Source organism: Colobus angolensis, unplaced genomic scaffold (genome assembly GCF_000951035.1).
Source record: "Colobus angolensis palliatus isolate OR3802 unplaced genomic scaffold, Cang.pa_1.0 Scaffold193, whole genome shotgun sequence".
Taxonomy (NCBI): Eukaryota; Metazoa; Chordata; class Mammalia; order Primates; family Cercopithecidae; genus Colobus; species Colobus angolensis.
In genome coordinates, this window is record NW_012115077.1 from 86,625 (window position 1) to 105,549 (window position 18,925).

The 18,925-nt window shown below is 48.2% G+C and overlaps 1 protein-coding gene across 2 annotated transcripts; it reads right to left on the bottom strand.

The window, feature by feature from the left end:
* Positions 1-4,162: 4,162 nt before the first annotated feature.
* LYRM9 (LYR motif containing 9) lies at positions 4,163-18,370 on the bottom strand. 2 transcript variants are annotated; one of them, XM_011940754.1, is made up of 5 exons: positions 18,117-18,195; positions 8,860-9,071; positions 8,490-8,633; positions 6,237-6,329; positions 4,163-5,335 (listed from the first exon to the last, which is right to left on the bottom strand). In XM_011940754.1, the coding sequence occupies exons 3-5, from the start codon at positions 8,613-8,615 to the stop codon at positions 5,318-5,320; spliced, it is 237 nt and encodes a 78-aa protein (XP_011796144.1). In that variant the 5' UTR covers positions 8,616-8,633; positions 8,860-9,071; positions 18,117-18,195; the 3' UTR covers positions 4,163-5,317. The 2 variants fall into 2 exon arrangements, with proteins under 2 accessions (XP_011796144.1, XP_011796143.1); XM_011940753.1 differs by lacking the exons at positions 4,163-5,335; positions 8,860-9,071; positions 18,117-18,195 and adding an exon at positions 18,278-18,370 and having other exon boundaries at positions 6,012-6,329.
* Positions 18,371-18,925: the final 555 nt, after the last annotated feature.

Consider the following 18,925-nt stretch of genomic DNA (forward strand, 5'->3'; position numbering starts at 1 on the left):
CTAAAAATACAAAAAACTAGCCGGGCGAGGTGGCAGGCGCCTGTAGTCCCAGCTACTCGGGAGGCTGAGGCAGGAGAATGGCGTAAACCCGGGCGGCGGAGCTTGCAGTGAACTGAGATCCCGCCACTGCACTCCAGCCTGGGCGACAGAGCGAGACTCCCTCTCAACAAAAAAAAAAGAAAGATGACAGTATCAGAAAAACATGTCAAAGAATTCACTATTTCTCAGCCAGACTTGTTAGCAACAAAAGTTATAGGTAGTGGTGTATGTGTGTGTGTATGTGTGTGTGAACTAACGTCTATAAATAGGAAACAAACTTTTAGAAAAATAATACTTTAAAAATTGACACATGAAAGAAGCTTCTGGATTACTGTGTGTAATCATAGCCACCTAAAACTGATGGGGCCACCCATTTCCAGAAGCCATACAGATCAATAAAAGAGCAAATTAAACCATTCATAACCCAGTCCAGATGGAGATATAGATGGGATTCTCCATAAATAGGAGGTGTTCTATGTTTGTTGAATTAAAGAATGAATGGGTAAATGAATATACGGCACACTGAAGACGAAACGGGCATGCTCTTCCTTTGGGGCCAGACTGCAATCCATACAGAGCCCTAGCACTTCTCACACTGCGTAGTGTGTACGGGATTAAAGGTCTGTCTACCAGTGGACAGTAAGTTCCAGAGGCAAGCACTGTGACGTATTCATTCAACAAATGCTTGGGAAGCTCATACTATATGCCAGACACTGTGCTGGGTGCTGGCAGGATGAGAGTGGTGAACTAAACCAAGTCCTTCCTGTGGAGCTCACTGTCTATGGACTGATTCTTCCTTCGTGTCCTCATCATCTGCTCAGTCCAGGGATGCGGTAGACGCTAGTAAGTGTTCCTCCTCCTTTGCTCACCAGATTTTTAAAGGAAAGATTTGAAGCTGTTCCACTGAGAAACATTTTGTCATTTCTTCGGAGAGGCTCAAAAGCAATCTTGCAGCCTCTAAGCAGTTCATTAGCAGATTGCTTTAACTGGCTCCAACCCTGCACCCTGCTTCTTTGATTCGTTGTTGAAACCATGTGCCTTTCTGGGGTGACCTTGTGCCTACCTGCTCCACATGGTGCTCTTAATCCCGTAAGGCACTGTTCTAAAGCCTCTCATCATCTCAAACTACAGTCACCCACCCCAAGCTAACGAGTTTACTCCCTCAGGTCAAACCGGCCACAGCCATGGTTCTCCATCATCGCACAAAGGGTGTCTGTTTTGTTTGTTTTGGATGCTCAAGTTAATCTCCACCCACTAGGGAGGCAAAATGGACAGGTTCATTTCAAGAGGATGGGAGGAAGGTTGGGTTTCAGCACTTGGTAACCTTTACTTTGGGGGAAATCCTCTCTCTGCACCAAGGCAAACTTCCTGGAGGAAGTGCCTGCCAGTTGTGCAGTGAGGGCAAGTGTTCCCTCCTCCAAAGCAGCTCACATCCATCGGTGGTAAGAAGACTTAGCCAAGAAATACTCACCATCTCCCAGCCTTTCTCATTACTAGAAAGCAGTGAGAAACAAACAAACGAAAGACAGACATCACAATTTGCCTGCGATCATCATTCTTTCCATTAAGCCAACACTTAAGAGCTCACAGCCTGGGCAGCAGACACACAACTGGCCTGGAGGGTTCTGTAATGACCAATACCTGGTTCCTGGCTTCAAGGGCTTCACTCTTTGGTGGAGGAGACAACTACATAAAGGGTTGATTACAAAATCACCCCTTTGGAGAAGGTCCAAACTCCTTAGCAAGGCCTGCAAGGCTCTGCACGATTTGGTTCCCATGGTGTATTCCAGCCTCACACCCTCTACTTCCACCCCTATTTTCTCCACTCACCACGATGTCTTAACCACACCAAGCAGCATGCGAGTCCCTGAACAAGTGGTGCTACTTCTGTCCTTTGCTTAAACTACTCCTTGGCCTGAAATGCCCCTCTCGCAAGCTAGCAAAGATGATTCTGTCCCCTTCTCTGACAGAGGTCTCTCTGCAGCAGATCCCAACTGGGAAAAAGGGAGATGCCTGAATCTTAATTCAAGTTTTGAAATTTTATTTTCCTGAGACTGGACATTTCACTTCATGCATTGAAACTGTTTTGTGACTTAAAAGTAGCCATCGCTTTGGGTTTTTAAAATTTGAGTCCAGCCAAGAATGTTTGAGACTTTGTCTCAGTTTTCATCCAGGGACAGGGAGAACAGGAACCTCCAGAAAAAAAAATACAAAGGAATTGTGACAGAAAAAGATAAATCTATGTTATGATCACATCCTATGAGCCACAATTCCTCAACCTCCAGGCAACCCACACCTGTCTTTCCCTTAGACTGTGAGTCCCTTCCTGCGTGGAGGGAAGACTGTGCAGTAAATGTTCAATGAAGACAAGGTGGGCACAGGGGTGAGAAATGGAACTGCACAGTGCAGGACAGGCTCTGCCCCAGGCATCATGTGCTGGTGTAGGACTCGAGGCTAGCACTGCCCCAGGAGTCAGCCTCAGATATGCAGGGTCTTGCAAAGGAGGCCCTTGCGGGTTTTAACATCTGTCTTTCGCTACACAGATAAACCCAGAAACTTTATAATGCAAATGCACCCCAGAAAGGCAATGTGAATCCAAAGGAGTACCTAAGCGTGGACAACACATGTCAGATGCTTTCCTGCTGACACTTTGCTTGTACAGCGGACGCCAGGGAGAGCCGTAAGGACCCACCTAAAGAGAAGCGTAGGCTAGGCTGGGCACGGTGGTTCACACCTGTAATCCCAGCACTTTGGGAGGCCGAGGCAGGCAGATCACTTGAGGTCAGGAGTTCAAGTCCAGCCTGGCCAGCATGGTGAAACCCCAACTCTACTAAAAACACAAAAATTAACTGGGTGTGGTGGCGGGCGTCTGTAATCCCAGCTTCTCAGGAGGCTGAGGCAGGAGAATCACTTGAACCCGGGAGGCAGAAGTTGCAGTGAGCTGAGATTGTGCCACTGCACTCTAGCCTGGGCAACAAGAGTAAAACCCCATCTCAAAAAAAAAAAAAAAAAAAAAAGAAAAGAAAAAAGAAAAGAAAAGGAGAGAAATGTCATCACCAGGTAAACCAAAGACAAGAGATGGAAGCCACATGGCTGACAGCCCATCTGTGTGCACTGCCATAATCTCACCACCCCGCGGGATGTGCAACCTGTAGCAGTGAAAACAGTGAGCCTGACAGCTTAACAAATCTGCCCCAAATCACACCACCACTAAGTGACAGACTGGGATTCAAATTCAGGTGTATGTATCTCCAGAGCCCCTTCCAGCAGGCCACACTGGCTGACTCTGGGTCAAACCTTCATCTCCTTCTTCCATTTGCTTGGAGGCTACTCTGGAAACCTTCAACTCTGTGCCTTTGAGAATTGAGAGGAGAAATGAAGGACCCATCCCCATGGTCCACACAGGGCTGGGAGTAGTGAAAGTCAGAGGGCAGGGTGGAAGGCGAGGCTGCTGCTGCTGAGGATGGGAGGCTCTCCCAGGCTTCAACAGTGCCCCTGTGTGCACAGTGCCGCATGCATCCTGCCTCCCCTACCGTGGGCCCCTGCATGACCGGCCTCACTACCCTCAGTGGCAGCACAGGGGCTGGGGGAGAGCAACCAACACACCGTTCACCCACCCCACCCCTTGCTGGCTCCCTCACAGGCCAGCCGCATGCTGGAGCTGGGCACCCACTGTCTGACACGTGGCGAGTCAGCACAGCTGGACCAAGGACCTACCCAGGAACCACAGGTCACAGAACCGCTCCAGGAGTTGGTCAAGAGCAAGTGACACTAACTCTATCCCAAACCCTTGTCAGCCTTCACTCGTTTTTCTCCTGTTGGGGAAACATCTGGGGTACAGCTGCCCCACTCCTATGATTACAGTATAGCCCTGCCACCTGAGGAGGGGCCCCCAGCTCAATGACAGGGGTGTGGACAGGGGCCTGGCTCAGTTTTGGCCCTAGCCTGAAACCCCTCAGCTTGCTCATACCCTAGTGGGGTAGATGTGACCTCATCAACTGTTGTCTAGCAGTGGGGCCAGTCCCAGCCACCTTCTCTGAAGAATGACCCCTCCTGGGCAGCTTTGTCTGACTTGACTGTAGGTTCTCAAGAGTGGATGACACTCGGGGGGGACAACGTATGCTTAGGGAATGTAAGGTTTATCAGTTGAGAAGACACACGAGCTTCCACAAATTGATATATTTACTTCATTGTCAGCGGAGTACGCACGCACACATAGATATCTCTGAGTCATTTTAACTCACATAATTACAAGGATACAAACACACACTAGTTCATCCCTGTGGCTGAGTGCCCTTAGGGAACACTCAAATCCCAGTGGGACTTCTCTCTGCATCTTCTGGCCACTCTGGTCATTCTCCCTGAGCCCACCCACCTTCTCCCCCTCCCTTCCATTCTTCCACGATGGTGGCAAAGCAGGGAAGGGCCAGTGGAAACAGACTGCAGGTGCACAGAGGCTTGGACAGGCCAGAGTCCACCGCAGCTGCTTTGGTGTCTCTCCTTGGTTCATGTGGTGGGCACTTCACCACTTCACAGACACTGTCAATTCCCTGAAGGCAAGGCCCAGGGCTTTGACTTCCCTGGGCATGGAGAGACAGTGGTCAGGAAAAGCAGCTCTTTGGCAGACTGCTGGGTGTGTGACAACTGTGAGGGCTCAGGGGCTACAAGCAGGGACAGAGCAAGCTCGCAAACAAATAACTGAGACCCGACACGGCGTGTACTGGAGCAGAGCGGTGCAGGGCGCTGAAGGAGCAGAGGAGGGGGCGGGGCAGGACGGCTTCCTTGGAGGGAGCCCTTCAGGCACTGTCATGTGCCACATCCTGTGTGAGGCACTTCACCTTCATCTTACTGAATCTGGGATTCAAATCCAGATCTGTCTGCTTCTAAAACCCATGCGCTTTCTTCTGTACAGATTGCTACCTGAGGGGACATCTGCTCTGGGACTCAGAGAATGATAAAGAGATCTCCAGAATAAATGAATCACTTTCAGAGAAAAGTAAAAGAACAAAAACACAAAAATAAAAAACACACAAAAGAAACAAAAAAATACCACATTCTCCCCAAATTGCACATCATAAGTGGCCGGAAGTGCAAACATAAAGGAAGCTGGCAACATGGTCGCGGCAAGAGGAGCCTCCGAAGCAACGTCAGCTTCTCCCCTGATCTCTAGCTTTCAGCCAACAAGGCCAATGGATCTTCCAAACCTGCTGCTGCTGTTGAGCTCCAGAAGAGGGGCCTCTCAACTTCCAGAGGCCAGGAAGGCTCACTCTCCGGGCTCTCAGTTTTGTTTTTTATACTGCAAGACAGAGAGATTTGAAGTGGAGGAGGGAAGCCAACAGGGGCAGGAGGACTCTGGGGAAATCTCAAGCCTCCATCATCTGGACCTCACCTGCCTCCTGCAGGGGCTTCTTGGAGGTGGTGAAACCCAGGCAAGAGGCACTGGACAGCCAAATCTCTAGTCCATGCCTGGACTCCCTTTCTTCTTTAATGAAAAAGGAAGCTGACAGGTGGGGAGGGAGGATAATAAGGAAAACTGGGGTGCCTATCCTCTCTGAGTCTTATTTCAGGGAAAAAAATATCCCAGGTAGAGGAGGACCCTTGGAAGCCAGTTGCTATAATCACTGGGTTTTTGAAAATGGACCCTGGGTCCCATATCTGGAGAGTAAGTTAGAAGGACAGGGAGGTAGGAGCACGCTCCAACTCTCTAGGGCCTCCTAATACCAGCATCTAAGGGCCAAGAAGCCAGTCAACATTCCTGACTCCCTCCCTTCCTCCACCAAACATACTGAATGTTTCCTCCATAATTCTGCCCCAGTGTGATTACGCCCCCGAGACAGGGAGTCCCTCCCCAGGACAGCTTTCCTGTCTGTGGCGTCATGGCGCCTCTTCCGGCTCTGGCACTATAGCTTCCCCTCCTTCTTCCTACTGACCCTCTCAACTCCATCAGCACTGTTGGGCGGAAATTTGCCTTTAAGGACGAAGAGTAAGAGCCCCTCCCCACTTGCAGAATATAAATGCAACCAGAAGGGATCTGCCTTCACCTTTCAGCTTCTGGAGGAGGGAAGCAGCTGGCTGGTGGCCTCCTCCACAGGGACCATTCTCAACTGTGGGGCAGGAGTGGCCTCTAGTGGTCATGGGGATCACAGCCATCATCACCCCAGCTCCTCGCAGGCAGAGCCCGGGGGCCAAGCACCTACTTTGTTCATGATCCAGTCAGCATCTTCAATGGCCCTTTTAATAATCTGCTGGATTCTCTCAGGGTTGTCTTCATCTGAATGAACCCGAAAACTCTGCAAGTTTAAGCATAAGGAAAGATGACTAGGCAAAATTCGACAGCTTCAGAGCACCAGTCACAGGCCAGGGACACTGCTGGGCACTGTATACTCAGCAGCTCTCTTCATCCCCCATAGACAGTTATGATTATCCCACACAGAGATGAGGAAACAGAGGCTCAGAAGTCCCCCCTTGGCTGCTGAACAATAGCATTTGAATCCTAGTCTATGTGACTGCAAAGCCACCAGGGTAGGTGCAAAGACTGGCCCCCAAGTTACCCCTAAATCAAGCTGGGCCCAAAAGCTACCAGGCAGTGGAGGCCAAGGGGAAACTTCCATCTCTCTTCCTCAGAAGAAGCTGCTTTCCCCAGGGTGAGATCTCTGCATAGGTTTCACAGCAGGGAGGAAGAAGTAGGGCTTCTCTCAGCCCAGTGCTAGGAAAGCCACACAGGGAAGGAAGGGGAGGCAGTAGAGAGAGTAGTTTCAGGAAATCAACCCAGGCCCAATGCAGAGCATGGGATGCTGTTTGCTTTTGACCAGATGTTCACCCTTGAGAAGCAATCTAAGATTCAGGTTTTGCTTTCCAAAAAGAACTGGCGCCACGCGTGGTGGCTCACGCTTGTAATCACAGCACTTTGGGAGGCCAAGGTGGGCAGATCACCTCAGGTCTGGAGCTCGAGACCAGCCTGACAACATGGATAAATCCCATCTCTACTAAAAATACAAAGTTAGCCGGGTGTGGTGGCGCGTGCCTATAATCCCAGCTACTCAGGAGGCTAAGAGAGGAGAATCCCTTGAACCCAGGAGGCGGCGGTTGTGGTGAGCCGAGATTGCAGTGTCGCACTCCAGCCTGGGTAACCAGAGTGAAACTCCATCTCAAAAAGAAACAGAACTGGCCTCTTCCCCTCCCCGTCACTCCCAGCCCCACACATCCCCCTGCTCATCTTTAGGAGCCCCCTCAGCATCCACCTCTGGGATGCCCTCCTTGACTCCCCAGACAGCTAACTGCTCCCTTCTCCACGTTTCCACAGCCCTCTGTGGCTACCGCCACCTCTTTTTTTTTTTTTTTTTACTTTCTTTTTTTTTTTTTTTTGAATTTTAGCTAACTTTCTATTTGGAAATGATTTCTCACTTACAGAAAGTTGTGATAATAATACAAAGAATTTCCTATCAGAATCACTGATTGTTCACATTTTGCTACACTTGCTTTATCATTCTCTTTATATAAGTATGTATAAGTCTTTTTAGAAGCATTTAAGAATAAGTTACAGACACCCTGTCCTTACCCCTAAACATTCCCATGTGTATTTCCTAATGACAAGGGCATTCTCTGACATAACCACAATAATAAAATTCAGAAGACTCAACATTGAAACAACACTATAATCTATAGCCCACATTCCAATTTCATGCACTGCCCCAGTAATAGTGTTTTGTTTTGTTCTGTTTTTTTAGGCAGGTTTTCACTCTGTCACCCAGGTGAGAATGCAGTGGCACAATCACAGCTCATTGCAGCCTCGACCTCCTGGGTTCAAGCAATCCTCCCAACTCATTGTTTGATTTTTCTGTAGAAAAGACCAGGTTGGTCTTGAACTCCTGAGCTCAAACAATCTGCCTGCCTTAGCCTCCCAAAATGCTGGGATTACAGGCATGAGCCATCATGCCTGGCTCCCAGTAATATTCTTTACAGCAATTTTTTTCTGGTCTAGGATCATACATTACATTTAGTCACCATATCTCTTGAGTTCTCTAATCCAGAACAGTTCTTTCTTGGTGTTTCACGACACTGACATTTTTGATGAGCACAGGCCTATTAGTTGTGTGGTAGATGACCTCTCAGTTTGGGTTTACCTGATGTTTTCTCAGGATTAAATTCAAGTTGTACGCTGTCGGCAGGGATGCCTGCCTAAATGATGTCGTGCCCCACAGTTTATTTTAATTACCCACTTAGCTGCCTCATACGTGCCCTAGCACAGCTGGTATGCTGGCTGATGCGCCCTGTGTTTCCTGGACAGAGAGGAGCTGGGCTGCCCAGCACTGGTTTTCTGTGGCTCTTACCACACTGCCACCTCACCACCATCTCAGAGACTAGCTCTGTGCCCTGGCCTTGGCCTCTGACCCGCACCCCCAAGCCTGCCACTAGAGGCAGCCCCCAGACCTGGTGGACCCAGCTCCCACCTGCCTGACAGCATGCTTGTAATGCTGCTGGATGCCCTTGGTCGGCAGCTGCCGGCAACAGCGCAGCAAGTATCGGTAGAGCTGCAGTGGCCTCTGAACCAGTTCTGCCCCTGGCAGCGGGGCCATCCGTGAGACCTTCTGTCCCTGGAAAACAAGGAGCATCACTTCTAGGGCATCAAGCCAAGTTCTACACTCCGCCCTGACCCCTAGGTCCCAGTACTCTGGGAAGCAGCCTTGGTGCAGTACAGTGGCCCCCCCTGTCCCATCCCAAGGAGCCTGCACCTTGCGGTGGGCTGGGCATTCAGTCCTACAGAAGCTCTAGCCCAGAGCAGGCCCGCAAGACCAAGGGCGAGTGTGGAGGGAGATGTACAGCCTCATCCCTGGCGTCTTCTTTCTGGAACTCAACTTCAGATGGTGCGTGAGTAGGTGTCCCTCACAGGCAGGGTAGGGTAGATAAGCAGGAAGGAAAACCCTGAGGGGTAATCACTAGGAAAATCACTAGGAAATCAGCTCCGACATCAGCCCTGGTCTGGTGAGGGCACCAAGCCACAGAGGGGAGGGAGAATGCCTACAGGCCTGAGCCTCAAAACTCAAAGTGTGCTCCTCAGCCAGCAAAACCCACAGCACTGGGAGATCAACAGAAATGCAGTCTCAGGCCCCACCTCACACCCACCAGATCAAACCTGCATTTTAACAAGGATGCCAGGAGATTTGCATGCACATTTTAAAGTCTGAGAAACATGAATCTAGGGGACTCTGCACAGAGAAGACGCTGGACAGAGTTACCACAGCGTGGGCACGTGATTTCATTTTGCTATGAGTTATCATAAAAATCACAATGGGCTGGGCGTGGTGGCTCACACCTGTAAGTTGGGCAGATTACTTAAGGTCAGGAGTTCGAGACCAGCCTGGCCAACATGGTGAAACCCTGTCTCCAGTAAAAATACAAAAATCAGCCAGGCTTAGTGGTGCATGCCTGTAATCCCAGCTACTTGGGAGGCTGAGGCAGGAGGATCACTTAAACCCCAGAAGTGGAAATGGCAGTGAGCCGAGATAGTACCACTGCACTCCAGCCTGGGTGACAAAGCAAGACTCCATCTCAAAAAAAAAAGAGAATCACAATGAGTACTTGTTTGTCTCTATTCACTTCACATGTGATTAATGAACACAGTCACAGAGAGGTCTGATAACTTGCCCAAGATCACACAGCTGATAAAGCTGGAGCTTGGATTTGAACTCTGGCAGTCTGGCTTCAGAGCCTTTTTTTTTTTTTTTTTAAGGTATAGTTGACATATAACCAACTTCATATACTTAAGTATGTAATTTGATAAGTGTTGCCACAGGTACACACCAGAGAAATCACCGCCATAATCAAGAGAATGAACATATCCATCATTCCCAAAATTTACCTCATACCCTTTGTAGTGCCTCCCTCCCGCCCTCCCCACGTCCCCATCCCCAGGCAACCGATGCATTTTCCAGAGTTTTGTATAAATGGAATTACACAGCAAGCTCTCTTTCGTGTCTGCAGAACCCATATTCTCTGTATTAACACTCTCTCTAAAGAACCCACTACTCTAGCCTAACCTCTTCTGTTTTAAGGGAACTATGAGAGTATAGATTGTTTTAAATGGTAGGTCCTAGAATATATGGGCTTGCAAAGCTTTTATCAGGCTCCTGCCTGAACCTCTGCCACAGCATCTGCCTGGTGTCCCAGTACCTGGCCTGTCACTCCAGTCTCCTCCACACCGTACCACGTGAGCTCTGGAATCAGTGTCCTGGGCGCATCCCAGTCAGTCACATGAACTGCTCCCAGACCCCTCAAACCACCAAATGTGGTGCCTTTTGGTGCACATGCAGTTCCCTGGCCATGGACTCCTTCCCATCTTCTCCGTGTGAGGAACCTTGTTCATCCTTCCAGGCTCAGCTCAGTGTCCTTCCTCCTGGAAGCCCTTACTCACTGTCCCTCTCTGGAGACAGAGGTACTCACCCTGTCCTCTGTGGGGCTGCAGTGCCCCCTCATGGTGCTGCCAGGGACTCATCTGCTACCTTGCCTGTGGCTCTCCCTGGGCTGAGCGCCTGGCCCAGAACGGGTTTCACTCACTGTTAACTAAACAGAATGAAGCTACTATCTCCCCTGTACAGAGAGACACCCGCTATATTCCAGATGAAGGAGCTAAAAGAGATCTAGTGACTGGTCTTAGTTTTGAAGGAACGTATAGGAAAAAAAAAAATAAAAACCCTCCCCTCACCTTACAAAAAGAACCAGAAGCTAAATCCATCAGATGCCCTTAAACTAAGAAGGGAAGCTTAGGAAGTAGCTGGTTCCAGAGGCTCCTTCATTCCATTTACATCCCATTATCTCCTCGGCAACAATAAATGTGTCTCCTCAGCTACGTTAGCCAATTCCTCCTGGTTCCCTGGACTCTTGCTCTGATGCTGGAGTAGACAGGTGGTTGTCTGACCCCCACCATCCAGTCTCCCTTCTAGTAACAGCCCCAGTGTGTGATCTGGGGTGCACCCTTCCCCAGGTCTCAGCCCAGAAGGTCTGAGTGGGACTATCAGAGCCCTGCATCCACGTGGGTATAAGGACTGGCTCACACACGGGCATGTGACAAAAGCTAGTCCAATCAGAGTGCATTGCAACACTTCTGAAGTGGCGTGAAAGGACTCTAGCTCCTTCCCTCTAAACTTGATGCTGGGAGGATTTGACCCTCTCTCAGTGAAGCCATCCTGCCTCCTCGAGAAGCCTGAGACCACACTCACATAGCAGAAGGCAGAACTGAGACCCTGAGATAAAAACAAGCCCAAAGAATTTATTTGGGCCAGGGGTGGTGGCTCACGCCTGTAAACCCAGCACTTTGGGAGGCTGAGGTGGGTGGACTATTTGAAGCCAGGAGTTTGAGACCAACCTGAGTAACATAGGCAGACCCTGTCTCTATAAAAAATAAAAAACTAACTGGGCATGGTGGCATATACCTGTAGTCCCAGCTACTCAAGAGGCTGTGATGGGAGGATCCCTTGAGCTTCGGCAGTCAAGGCTGCAGTGAGCTGTGATCATACCATGGCACTCAGCCTGGATGATACAAAGTGAGAGTCTGACAAAAAAAAAAAAAAATTCATTTTGGCTCTAAAACCATCTACCTGAAGGAAGTCCTTCCCTAGACTTCTCAATGATCTGAGCCAATTAATCCCCTTTCACCAAAGCAGCTGGGGTTCATTGTTTTGTCACTTGTAACCCAAAACTTGTAATTGATGGACAGACCCTGACCTCACAAATTCTTCCATGATGCCCTCTGATGATTCCAGGCTGTAAGGAAGAGTCAGACGGGACAGGGCTTCTCAAGTTCCTCCTGCTATCAATCATGACCGTGCCAGTCTGACTCACCACCCAGAAATCAGAGGGGAACCTGTTCCAGGGTGACCAAGACCATGAGGGGCAACCACAGGAGACATACCACCAAAGTCCCCAAGCCAATGGGTAGACTCCACTGGCAGGCTTCCCCAAACTATATAAAGTAGTAATCAAATATTGTAAAATGCTAGTCGCGGAACAGATGGTTACCATCTGCAGTCCTCAAAATTAACATTTGGAAAGAGCACAACTTTGCTTCATTACTTAAAAACTCAAGCAATACTTAGTAACCAACCCAGCAAGTATGGGCGGCAGATTATTTTCAGCTCAATTATAATACTTAGTCATTCTCAGTAATAACTAGTAGAGAATACATGTGTGGGTCCACTTAGAAGAGCTAAACTAAAATGTTTTAATTTGATTTAAAGCGTGGGTTTGCTATTATTTAAGGGGCAATGAACCTCATAGCATCATTGCTAAAACTGCAGTCTAAGCCTCTGGGCCTGGCAACACTCACCTCCCTTGCCCTGCCCTTTGGACTTGATCTTGGCCTCTGCACCCTGGCTCCCTGCCTCTGTGATGGCTCCTCCATCTTCCCAGGCAACCAAACCAAAATCATCAGTCAACCCAGGTTCCTCCTTCTCCTCAATCCCCGTGCCACTGGTTTCTTTTTTCTTTTCTTTTCTTTTTTTTTTTTTTTTTGAGATGGAGTTTCGCTCTTGTTGCCCAGGCTAGAGTGCAATGACGCAATCTCGGCTCACCACAACCTCCCACTCCTAGGTTTAACTGATTCTCCTTAGTAGCTGGGATTATAGGCACATGCCACCACGCCTGGCTAATTTTGTATTTTTAGTAGAGATGGGGGTTTCTCCATGTTGGTCAGGTTGGTCTCGAACTCCCAACCTCAGGTGATCCGCCCACCTCGGCCTCCCAAAGTGCTAGGATTATAGGCATGAGCCACCACGCCAGGCCCCATGCCACTGGTTTTTAAGTCCTATCAAATTCCACCTCTGAATGCCCCTTATATTTTTCCCTTCCTCTCGACTCCACTGCATACCCTTGGTTCGGCTCTGTCTGGGACAACTGAAACAGCCCCTAGCTGGTCTCCCTGTCTTCCAGTCCATTTTCTGCCATCCTACTCTGCCCAATAGCCAGAGTGACTCTTTCTAAAACATAAATCTCAAAGTGTCCTGTCCTTCATAAAACCCCTAATATCCACCCCTGCCCCCATCATTCATGGCAACTTTTCCCAAAATGTAGAACAAATACCTGAAATCATTTTAAGTAGTATATGGCCAGTATTTTTTATTTACATTTATTTTCATGTGTAATGAGGGGGAAAAAAACACGTTTTCATAGGTATTAATGGCCTAAAGCAATTTTTTCAAATGGGTATAAAATTGATTTTTTTTTTTAATGTATCAAACAAATAATGCAATTGAAATGTGGACCCGGCAAAAATCATGAGGGTCCTGAAGTGTGGAAAGCACTGGTCTACAGAATAAAATCCAGGCTTCTGTCCACGGCCTGCAAGGCCCCTCTCGATCTGGCCCCTACCTACCCCTCATCTGCACCTCTCACCACCCACGGCCTAGTCCAGGCAAACCGAGTCCTGTATGGCACACTCCATAACAGCCATGCTGTGTTTGCCTGTTATGGTCTCAGCACTGGGGCAGAATGTCTGGTGTGGAGTAGATGTATTCATTGGGGTTTTCCAGAGAAATAGAACCTATAGGAGGGTGTGTGTGTGTGTGTGTGTGTGTGTGTCTGTGTGTGTGTGTGTGTGAGAGAGAGAGAGAGAGAGAAGTTTATTATAATGAACTGGCTCGTGCAATTATGGAGATTGGCAAGTCCAAAATCTGCAGAGCCAATGTCCCAGTTCAAATACAAAGGCTGGAAGCTGCTGTAGAACCCAGAAGAGCTGATGTCCCAGTTCGAAAGCCACAGGCAAGAGAATTCTCGTACTCAGGGGAGGCTTAGACTTTTCGTTTTATTAAGGCCTTCAATGGATTGGTAAAGGCTCACCCATATTATAGAGGACTGTGTGCTTTACTCCATCGAACAATTTAAACGTTAATCTCATCCACAGATAACCACATTGAAACACCCAGAATAATGTTTGACCAAATACCTGGGCCTCCTGTGGCCCAGTCAAGTTGACACATAAAATTAACTATCCTGGTGGACATTCAATTTCTATTTTGAATGAATCCTCCTACTTCTGCCTACTGTGCCCCTCTCTGCTTCCTGCACACCTCCTGCCTCTTCCACACTCAGCTCTGTGGCCTGGCTTCTCCTCCTGAAAGCCCTCACTGACCCGGCCACTATGCTCAGTGGTTACCTTGAAACAGCCTTCATCACCCCACATTACTCTAGGTCAGGCCTCTAGTTCAGGCTGTTGCCGGGGTTGCTGGAAGGGTATCCACCTGCCCTCGGGCCCCACCAGCCATTCTCCATATGGTGGTCACAGTGATTTGCTAAATTCCTGAATGAAAATCTTCACTGGACATGAAAACGGTAATGTGAATTACGAATTTTCTTGGGTCATGAGACTGATGTGGTTATGTAGGAGAATCACCTTACTCTCAGGAGATGCAGGCGAAAGGATTTAGAGGTGACGTGTCATCAGGTCTGCAACCTCCTTTCAAATAGTTCAGCAAAAGACAGCAGAGAGAGAAGAGTGAGGAAGACGAAGAAATGCAGCAGAATGTTCAGACCGCGTTTTAGATGGTAGGTGTGAACACTGCGCTGTTATTTCAACTTCCATATATTTGGAAAATTTTCCTAATAAAAAATTGCTTTAAAAACATACCTGGCAGGGAGCCACCCAGCTTTTCTCCCTACATGTGCTCCAAGTGGCAGGGAACTCACAAGTTCCCCATTTTCACTCTGTTCAAGCTATTGGAAAGTCCCTCCAGTTCTGAGTTAAAATTCCCCACTGTAAAGTTCCACTCACTGGTCTGAGCTCTACTCCCCTCACCTACTCCCAAGTCCAGCTTTTCATTATTCACAGTCAACTATCCCAGCCCCTCCCTAGTCCCTTTTCCAGTGTAAGCAGCCGGGAGGTGTTGTGTCTCAAAGTGTCTCCATCCCACTTGCCGTCTTCTGAATACACATACCTTTATTTTTGATATCAGTCTTAAACATGCTGTCCCATGGGAAAACAACAGTTTGGCCATGCTCTGACCAACTCCCCAGGCAGTGGTCCTGTCACCTCCTTTGATCTGGGAATTCAAGGAATGCAGCTCAGACTGCATTCTCTGCTGGGGCCCTCACGTGGCCCTGGCATTTGGCTCAAAGGCAATTTTCCATGTACTGCTCTTTTTTTCCTTTTTTTTTGAGATGGAGTTTCGCTCTTGTTCCCCAGGCTGGAGTGCAATGGTGTGATCTTGGCTCACTGCAACCTCTGCCTCCCGGGTTCAAGCAATTCTCCTGCCTTAGCCTCCCGAAGAGCTGGGATTACATGTTCATGCCACCATGCCTGGCTAATTTTTGTATTTTTAGTAGAGATAGAGTTCCGCCATGTTGGCCAGGCTGGTCTCAAACTCCTGACCTCAGGTGATCCACCCGCCTCGGCCTCCCAAAATGCTGTGATTCCAGGCACGAGCCACTGCGCCTGGCTCCTGAGCTGTTCTTAAGTCTGTTTCCCCATCTTTTATTTTATGAGGTCATTCCAGAGTCACAATCTGCCACCATCCTTGGTGGGGGTCTGTTATATGACTGAATGTTATCCAACTCAATTCAACAAAACAAGAGCACAGAAACAGTCACATACCAGGTAAACATGGGGTAAGGACAAAGAGAAAGAGAGTAACCCTATATACTGGAAGCATCAGTCAACTACGCCATGCCATTCAGAGCATCCGGCATGCGTACAACTCTGGACCCAGCCCTAGGACCACAGAGATGAACAGTCTGGTGTACCTAGCTCTCCAACCCAGAGCCTTGTGCAAAGCCGATGGCTCCCATCCAGGGAATGGGTAGGACATGCCAAGCTTGAGAGCTTTTCATTTTACCTCATTTAATCCTCACAACAATATTTTAAGGTAGGTATCATTAGTCCCACTTTATAGATGAGGAAACTGAGGCCCTGAGAGGTTAAGTAACTTGCCAGGAGCAACAAAGCTAGTATAGAGCAAGACCCAGAATAGAATCTAGGTCTATTTGATTCCAAAGACTATGCCCTTATCTGCTTCGTGAAACCACCTGCTATGTCTGAGCCACCCATAAAAATACTGACCAGATCAGGACTAAGGACCCCACAAAGAACTCCAGCGGGATTCATGCACGACTAGGTTCAAGCATTTATAAAGGCACTTGACTGCACTACCATCCAGTACTCCTCAATCCTCTCTACAAAACCTTGCTCCATGCCTTTCTGAAACCCAAGGACATCATCTGCAGCTTCCCCCTGCATATAGGTGGAAAAAAAATCAAAAGAAAGAAAGAGTCACCAGGCTGACATCAATTACACAGATAAAGGAAATGAGCAACTAAAGAAATGCTTAACAACAAAGCTCTTACCAAATCCAGAGGAGAATATGACAGAATTTTTAAAAAGAGAAAATAAAGCTACAAAGGGAATTTCCTGGAAGCCAAGTGGTATCACTGGCACAGATGTTGAGAAGCAGGCCCACAGTCCCATTTAACCCCACTGTCCTTTTCCCTAACCTATGTCCCGATATAGGCACCTAAAAATAAGTGGGAAAAAGTCATATATTAAAAAAAGAACGAAAGAATGGAACTGCAGAAAATAACCAGAAATTATGCCCTATTGAGCACTGATATGAGCTAAATTAAGCCTGCACAGGCCATTTTTTAAATATGCAATTACTCTTCTTGACGGGGAAAGTTGAAAAATAGGAATGGAGTGGTTTTGCTTCCCACCCCCACCCACTCCAGGGCTCCATCTTGCACATCTGTGTTCTCCCAAGCTAGCAATGGGGCAGCAATCCCTGCCTCCCCCAGTCCCTCTCCTACACAGTCAAGGCTCTCCAGTCCCCTCATCCCCTTCCTGCCCCCTTCGTCCCTGTTGGCACTACCTTGGTTCCCAGTTTTGTACCCATACCTGGCTGGGACTATCCGAATACCTCCTGATCTATCTCCCTCCTTCCAGCCCAATCCACACAGTGCCACCCAAGAACACTTCCTAAAAAGCACACCCTGTCATTCCCCTTCCTCAGAACCTCTGTGGAGAGTTCTCTACCCTTGGCCTTCTGAGATCTGTTTCAGTCCCTCTCATCAAACTCCCCTCCTGCTGTCCTTCCCATACCTCCTGCATTTTAGCCACAGACTGAACTTGGAGGACTTTGGGATCAGATAGTCTGGGTTCAAATCCTGGTCCCATCATTTGCTAGTTCTAGGACCCTGGACGAGTTTCTTAACTTCTACCTCGAAGTCTGCTCCCCATCTGTCAGTGAGGTCCCTAATAAATAGTATTTCCTACATAGGACTGTTGTAAGAATGAAATAACGCTCCTAGACTACTAAGCATGATGCCTGGCACACACTACGTGTTTACTACTAACTGTTGTTGTTAATATCATCTCTGAAACATGCTGTGCTTTCCCCTACCAGAAGACTTCTTCACCTGCCTCAAGAATTCCTCTTCATCCTTAGAGGTCCAGTTCCCTGTCACCTCCTTCAGGCTTTCATTCCATGCTATTCACACCCCTATTACAGTCATCACACTGCTCTGTAATCACTTATTGTGATTATAATCACACATATATAATTATTGTGATTATAGAGCAGGTTTTGGAGACAAAGAACCCTAGTTTAAAAGCCTACCTCTGCTATTTACTAGCTGTGTAATCCTGGTCAACCTGGTTGACTTTTCTGGACTTCTGCTTCCCCCACTGTAAACTGGAGAAAAGAATAACCCACCTCACAGGGCTTCTGTAAAGACTAACCTAGCTAACATATGGAAAGTGCCTAGCACAGGGGCTGGCACATCTTAAGTGCTTGAACATCTTTTTTTTTTGGCCTGAGACAGGATCTCACTCTGTCACCCAGGCTTGAGTACAGTAGCATGATCAGGGATCACTGCAGTCACAACTGCCCGGGCTCAAGCGATTCTACCTCAGCCTCTCAAGTAGCTGGGATCACAGACACACGCCACCACATCTGGCTAATTTTTTAAATTATTTATAGAAACGAGGTCTTGGCCTGGTTGGTCTCGAAATTCTAGGCTCAAGTGATCCTCCTTCCTCAGCCTCCTACAGTGCTGAGATTACAGGCATGAGCCACTGCGCCCAGCGTTGAACATCTTACCCTTTCCTACTTTACTTGGCTATCTGTTCCTTGCTGACTATAAGCTTCTGGAGGACAAGAGACTACACTGTATTAGTTCAACACCTGTGAAATGAGGGGAAATTAGTAATATACATATATATATATACTGTTATTAGTTACTCTTCCACAGTTTATAGTACCTGAACCATAACAGAAGTTCCACAGATGTCAACTGATTCCCAAGTTACCAGAGGAAACTAAAGCCAGTAGGAAACTGTCCTGAAGTCACGAACCTATGGCAGGTGAACCCAGAAAACATTATGCTAAGTGAACGAAGCCAGTCACAACAGGCTTCTTAATGTATGATTCCATTTATACGAAACATCCAGAACAGACAAATCTACAGAGACAGAAGTACATTAGTGGTTGCCTAGGGCTGGGAGAATGGGAGGAGATAGGAGGGGGGAGTGACAGCTAAAGGAGGTGTTTCTTTTGGGGGGTAATGTTCTAAAAAATTATGGTGACGGCTGCACAACTCTGCAAATAGACTAAGACACTGAATTGGCCGGGCGCGTGGCTCACGCCTGTAATCCCAGCCCTTTGGGAGGCCGAGGCGGGCGGATCACGAGGTCAGGAGATCGAGACCATCCTGGCTAACACAGTGAAACCCCGTCTCTACTAAAAATACAAAATTAACATGCTTATAATCCCACCTACTCGGGAGGCTGAGGCAGGAGAATGGCGTGAACCCAGGAGGCGGAGCTTGCAGTGAGCCCAGATCGCGTCACTGCATTCCAGCCGGGGAAACACAGCAAAACCCCATCCAAAAAAAAAAAAAAAGACACTGA